Source organism: Amphibalanus amphitrite, unplaced genomic scaffold (genome assembly GCF_019059575.1).
Source record: "Amphibalanus amphitrite isolate SeventyFive unplaced genomic scaffold, NRLGWU_Aamphi_draft 001571F_arrow, whole genome shotgun sequence".
NCBI classification, from domain to species: domain Eukaryota; kingdom Metazoa; phylum Arthropoda; class Thecostraca; order Balanomorpha; family Balanidae; genus Amphibalanus; species Amphibalanus amphitrite.
The window spans coordinates 1-6,240 of NW_024883064.1; the positions used below are offsets into that span (position 1 = coordinate 1).

The 6,240-nt window shown below is 52.6% G+C and overlaps 1 protein-coding gene across 1 annotated transcript; it reads right to left on the reverse strand.

Annotated features, from left to right (window-relative positions):
* Positions 1–1,407: 1,407 nt before the first annotated feature.
* On the reverse strand, positions 1,408–3,691 carry LOC122373910 (replication initiator 1-like; the record flags this gene model as incomplete). The annotated part of the gene is made up of 3 exons (XM_043352364.1): positions 3,445–3,691; positions 3,075–3,298; positions 1,408–1,623 (listed from the first exon to the last, which is right to left on the reverse strand). Coding segments are annotated over exons 1-3 (687 nt in total), but the record flags the coding sequence as incomplete, so codon positions are not given.
* Positions 3,692–6,240: the final 2,549 nt, after the last annotated feature.

The following is a 6,240-nucleotide window of genomic DNA, read 5'->3' on the forward strand; positions in this document are numbered from 1 at the left end:
CGGATTGACCCGATCCTTCAATCCGATACAACCGGAAGGACCGTTCTGCCCCATTACAACTGTCGTATGGCGGTACAGCGAGGAGCAGTAGAGGCGAAACACCTTCAATTAAGGGGGGGGGGGGGGCACTGCCGACTTTTGGTCCCATTCTTTCCATGCAACGCCCATAGGGCTTATGTTAAAATGCCAAAATCAAAGGGGGGCACAGTGCCCCGGTGCCCTCCACGTTCCGCCGCCTATGACGAGGAGCACCCCAGGTCACCGCCCACACCGCGTCTCGGAGTCTCCTTGTCTCTCACAGTCTCACATCCCATCAGATATTCGGCATCCGGGAGAGGTCACCGTCGCCGTGACCCGGACGACCTTTGACTGTGTTTAACGCTCAGAAGACACCAGCGGGGACTAAGGGGGACTGGGAGAGGATTCCCCGACGGAGGACATATGGGGGAGCCCGGCGTGGCGGGAGTTTTGGACAGTCCTGAGGTCACTCGGGGTGGGAGTCACTCGGGAGGAGTCACATTGGTCGGGCCGGTCACCTTGGGAAGATGGCATCAGTGAGAGGATAGAAGGCACTAAATGGGACTGGCCAGGATGTAGCGGGAATGGCCCGGGAGAGTAGGTACCTACATCAGTTGGGCAGATATGGCAGCTGCATTTATTCATGGAGCTGCCATATTCTTATCTCATCGCCGTAACAGTTCTGAGTTCTGACGGATACCTAGATGGACAAGCATGATAGCTGACCGACGATGGACCCAAGTTGGACATATTTTGGACGAAAATTTAGATGATTACGAATTAATATTCGATGGCTCATAATTGAATGACAATGGTTTGAATTGAAGAGGCTTACCAAAATGCAGCAGAAAATGATGAATTAGGTATGGAGCAAAATGGTTTCCGCCCACAAAAATATTGTTCACAAATCGCACCAACTGGCTCATCAGAAATTGGCGTCATATTAGGCACCTATATCGGCGTGCCCCGCGGTCACTCATCGAAATGGGGAAGGGGCGCTTCTGCTGTGGCGGTCCTAACTACTGGCTACTGCAACAGCTCACTGATATCCACTCTGGCTGAACTAACTGACTTCTGAGACAGTGTTTCCATCGCCACCTGAAACTGTACCTATCCGAAACGCCGACTGACGTTTACTTTTACGCCACAAATAGGTAGGTACTGGTAGGTATTTAGGCATTCACTTGCCAACACGAGCGCATCAATTAACCAGCTAAAGATCGGGAAAGCTGCGTATGGGCTTTTCCTCAGTTACACTTCTCGGAACGCTAACGCTGAACGCTGCCCGTTCCCGCAGCCCAGCCCTCGTCCGTCGGATGTCGCCTCACGTATTTCCGGTTACGTCCGCCTCCCCCCCCCCCCCATCACCGGACCTTGGAGCAGACGTACGCTCAATCTCCTCTCCCAGACGCCGACAAAAGATCGGACGTGTCCCCCGCTGAAAAACGGCAGCGCCATACGCACGCACAGTGCGCTGCGGGGTTTGCCGTCGGTCCGGAGGGGCGGATGGTGTGATGAAAGAGCTCCCGCCAGGTCGACGCGACGCTCTGCGGTGTGCGACTCAGAGCGACCCTGACCCGAAGAGGACCCGGAGCGGAACGGACGCTGCAGAGACGGTACACAGGGTAGCCGTCGGCCGCGGGATGCTGCCGGGGAGACGTCCACGCCACGAGCGGAAACGGAACCAGGAAACGGGCCATTGTTCTGTATACGCATTACGTATTCGCACGGTGTCACACGGCTCGGTCTCTCCAAGAGCCTGTCGACCGGGATGGGGCTGGTCTTGCAAGGTATCTTGAAGATGTGAAAAGTTGGCTAGAACATACCTATTTATCGCTATCCAAGAACAACTTGTCTTGTAAATTTGATGACTATCAACATTCAACGCCAAAATTGATTAAGACGGTAGCTTGAGGAAGAAACTTGGAATCGATGTCCGAAGCTAGGGTAACCAATTCATCAAGGAGAAATTGGGTTCGCGCACTGTCTGGTAGGTAATAATTACAGAGTAATAGTCGTTTTCAACTCACAATAGAACAACAACAAGCTTTGCGTTGATATCCATGCGTCAGTCCTAACCAAACGAGAGAGATTAGTATTGAGTACCTAGTACCCCGTCCGCCTCTATTGAGTTAGAGATTTGCTGGAATGCATTCTTTTCACCAAACGCTTGATGCCTGTTTAGAAGATACCAGCAACTTATCACCCAGTTGCCAGGCCAATGCGGTATTGATTCTCCAATGATTCAATGTTCCCGATGGTGATTAGTCCGATAAGTCACATAGTTCACAACCATCAGCGAAAAAAACTTAACAAAAGTGGTCACTATTGTGCGTCGACTTTGACAGAGCAATGGATCCCGTTTGAGTCAGGGCCTGGATCTCCTCGAGTCACGGGCTTGCATTTAACGAAATAAACAGCACAGAGGGACGATGGTTGACTTCCATTGCGGTCGAAACCACCACCACCAGTAACATTTTAAATGGTATTAGCAGTGCATAGCAAGTTATATCGATTATTCAAAGCTGTTTCTACACACCGGTATAAAATACTCCGCTTTAGGGTAAGACAAACGTACATTTGCATTCTATATTGTAGACCCCAAAGGTCAAACATTTTTCTTATTGTAAAGGAAAGTAGTTGGGCAAAAATCACACCAAACACTTCAGTACATATAATTATCATGAAAAGCAACAAATGTTCCATAAAACGGTTTCCATTACGCGTCAACAACTACGCTTTGTGTCCAACGTACGCAAACAACGTAACGCACACCAAACATTATTTTGACCTTGAAGAATCACAGCCATCGATCATATACAAAACATCTTAAATCATCATAAACAATCAATACGAATTAGCTGCCCAGGCGTATGAAAGATTAAAACTGGGTAACAGGCTCATTGACTGCACATTTTCCACAACATGACATGACTGACCCGGGATCAATCATAAAAAATGTCTACACCAGTCAGCATTCACTGCTGAGTAGACGGTGGTGTGAGGAGCTGGCCGGTAGTAGGTGATGCGGGCGACACGAGCTCAACGGGTGTCACCGGCAGCAGCGCCGCCACCTCTATACCTCCAGTGCAGGGGGCGCCGCCGGGCCGGCCTCCAGCGCGGGGCGCTACAGGACAGGGCGCAGACAGCGGCACCGCCGGAACCACCGCCTCCGACCCGTCCGTCGGCCGTAACTCCACGTGCAGCTGCATGTGTGAGCGCACGTGCGACCTCTGCGAGAACCGCTTCTCACAGAGAGGACACGAAAACGGTCGCTCGCCTGTGTGCGAGCGCATGTGAACCTTCAGCTTGTGCTGCGTCGGGAAGCCCTTGTCGCAATGCTCACACCTCGCTGCGACCTCCCTGTTGTGAACGAATCGCACATGCCTCTCCAAGATCTGCTTCCTCTTGAAGGCGGCGCCGCACGTGGCACACAGTGCGGCCTCTCCTCCTGGTGCGACAGTTTGTGAGCGTTCAACGCCGAGTTGCACGTGAACGTGGCACCACACACCTCGCACACGCAGTCTCGCTCGGCGCTGTGCGCGGACGCCAGGTGACAGCGCAGGATCGAGTTATAGATGAACCGCCGCGGACAGTGTGGACACGGGAAACGAGCCTCCACTGCGCCGTGACGCACCATGTGCTGCTGCATGGACGCCTTGGACGAGAACATAGCGGGCACTGGTCGCACGCGAACCGCTTGCCCTGGTGCTTATAGATGTGTACATTGAGCGCATTGCGGGTCTTAAACGAACTATTGCAGCCCTCCTCCGGGCAGGTGAAGCGTCCCGCGCCGGCTGAGTGCGTGAGCGAGTGTTTATTGTAGCGTTTCTGACCGAGAAACTCCTTACCGCAGACGGGACAGGTGATGGTTTTCAGACGCTCCGGGAAGTGCACGTAGCTGCGGTGAGTGGAGAGCGCCGGTTCCGTGCTGTAAACCTTGCCGCACAGCTCGCACGCCCACTTGTTAAAGTGGATACCCTGGTGTTGGCGCAGCGCAGGACGGGACGAGAAGCGCCGGTCACAGTGTGAGCACGCGTACGGCCGCGCGCCCGTGTGAGAGTTGATGTGGCCGTCGAGCGCGCGCCACGTGCGAAACTCCTTGCCACAGGTGGTACATTGTTTGCCGGGGACCCCGAGCGGCGGATGGAGGGGTCGTCAGCCGTGGTGCTGCCGGTCGCCTCGTCGTCCGAGGCAGGCACAGTCTGCGAGAAAAATGGGCCATTAGGGGTGAAATGCGTCGGTCACATAGGGTATGGTAAACCTGTGTCGACAAAAGGTCAATAACATTAACTGACGGGTTGATGCGGCGGTCATTCAGACTAAGAGGAGCACACTCTGTACTAATTCCATTTTAATTTCAAACCGACTTATCAGTATAACGTGTGTTCAGACACATTGAAAAGCTGCAAGCTATTATGAAAGAGCAAGGAGAGATCGGGCGTGCATCGGGATTAATAAGAACAATGATTGAGGACAACCAACCTCAGAGATTTCCTCCACCGTGTTCTCTTCTTTTTCACCGTGGGGAGGACGGCACATTTATCGTTTTTGGAGTCCAGCTCGTCATCTGAGAGCGGCGTTGGCCCCGTTCACTTTGTGACTGGTTAACTCCATATGAGGCCAACAGACTGGGACAAAGCACATCATGGCATTAACTTTTAATCAATAACGAGCTTTAGGGATTACAAATGACAGAAGAAAACAATGCAAAAGCAAACAAAAGAAAGAACATATGCTGAACACAGAGACAATTTTGCAATTTACACACCAGTATAACGCCTTTTGGGGCGACTAACGGAGCGAGCGAGAGGGTGAGCCTAGCACGTGCGAAATTTCGAGGGGTACCTCCAACTGACTTGTGCACGGCACCCTACTAACCGGTCTCTAGCGATGTGCCAAATTTGAGCACAATCGGCCCAGCCGTTCTCGAGATCTGGAAGTGGCACCTGCACGTGCGCACGTGCAAAATGGGTCCCAACTGACTTGTGCACGGCACCCACTACTAACTGTTCCGTAACCGTGTACCAAATTTGAGCGCAATCGGTCCAGCCGTTCTCGAGATCTGGAAACGACCCCTGCACGTGCGCACGTGCAGCAGCACCCCAACTCTGGCACATGGATATGCATTGCCTAGTGGGTGCCTACCTACATGCCAACTCTCAGCGCAATCGGCCCAGTAGTTACCGAGATATTGCAACAATTGCAAAGTGACACCTCTTCGTTTTGCACGTGGCAGTGCATAAGGGGTCACCCACATGCATCGGGAACAGTGCAATACTTGGTAAAAGGAATGAAGCTACCCTACAAAAATTACCGCATGTAAATCGGTCAAGTGGTTGCTGAGATATAAGCCTCGCAAAAGCGTGACCACGCCGGCCGGCCGGCCGGCCGGCCGCTCATACTCAGAATTTCCGTTAATCTAAGGAAAGACTACGCTCGCTTCGCTCGCTCCGTAATCAACCTTTATATAAAAAACTTTGAATATAATCTAAGCAAGTCGCAATACCTATGAACACGACGTTCATTTAGCTGGGCGAAGCTCGACTCAATTTGTACATTAAACTTTGTATCTAGATTCTAGCCTGACGTACAGCACCCGACACGGCACACTAACCTGTCTCTTCTGAGCGCCCTGCCGGTGGCGGCGCCAGAACAGCCGCTGCGCCGTCTCCAGCTCCCGGCGGTGGCCGTCGATGGCCCGCAGCAGCTCCACACACGCGCAGCACAGCCACGAGGGCGCGCTGTCGGCACCGAACAGGGCGGCTGCAGCGCGGCAGGCCGCCTCATCACCAGCAGACGCCTCGGCCACCTCTGCCGCGCACACCTCACACGCCGAGCCTTGTTCTGACATTGACATGGCATCTGAGACCCTCTCTGAAGCTGTCAGAACCTCTGACGGGTCATGTGGTGTGACAGACTGGAGGCTGGCCATTTCAAACAGCCGCAGGTGTTGTTGTCACAGGAGATGCACCCTGATGAGGCTAAGAGCTGCCTGGCTGTAACAGGGATGAGAAAAACATTATCCGCAGTCATGTCAGCCACTGCTGGCCTGGCCAGTGCTGTCAGTTACCTACTTATAACTCAGTTAAGTTAAGCCAGACCAGAAGGGGTCAAGAGGTTAGGTAGGCATTAAAATTATTTAAGATTGATAATTTAATTTGCTTCCAGATTTCTAATGAAGATTAGGGCATCATTCCTGACTTTTGTAATGAAACTCTA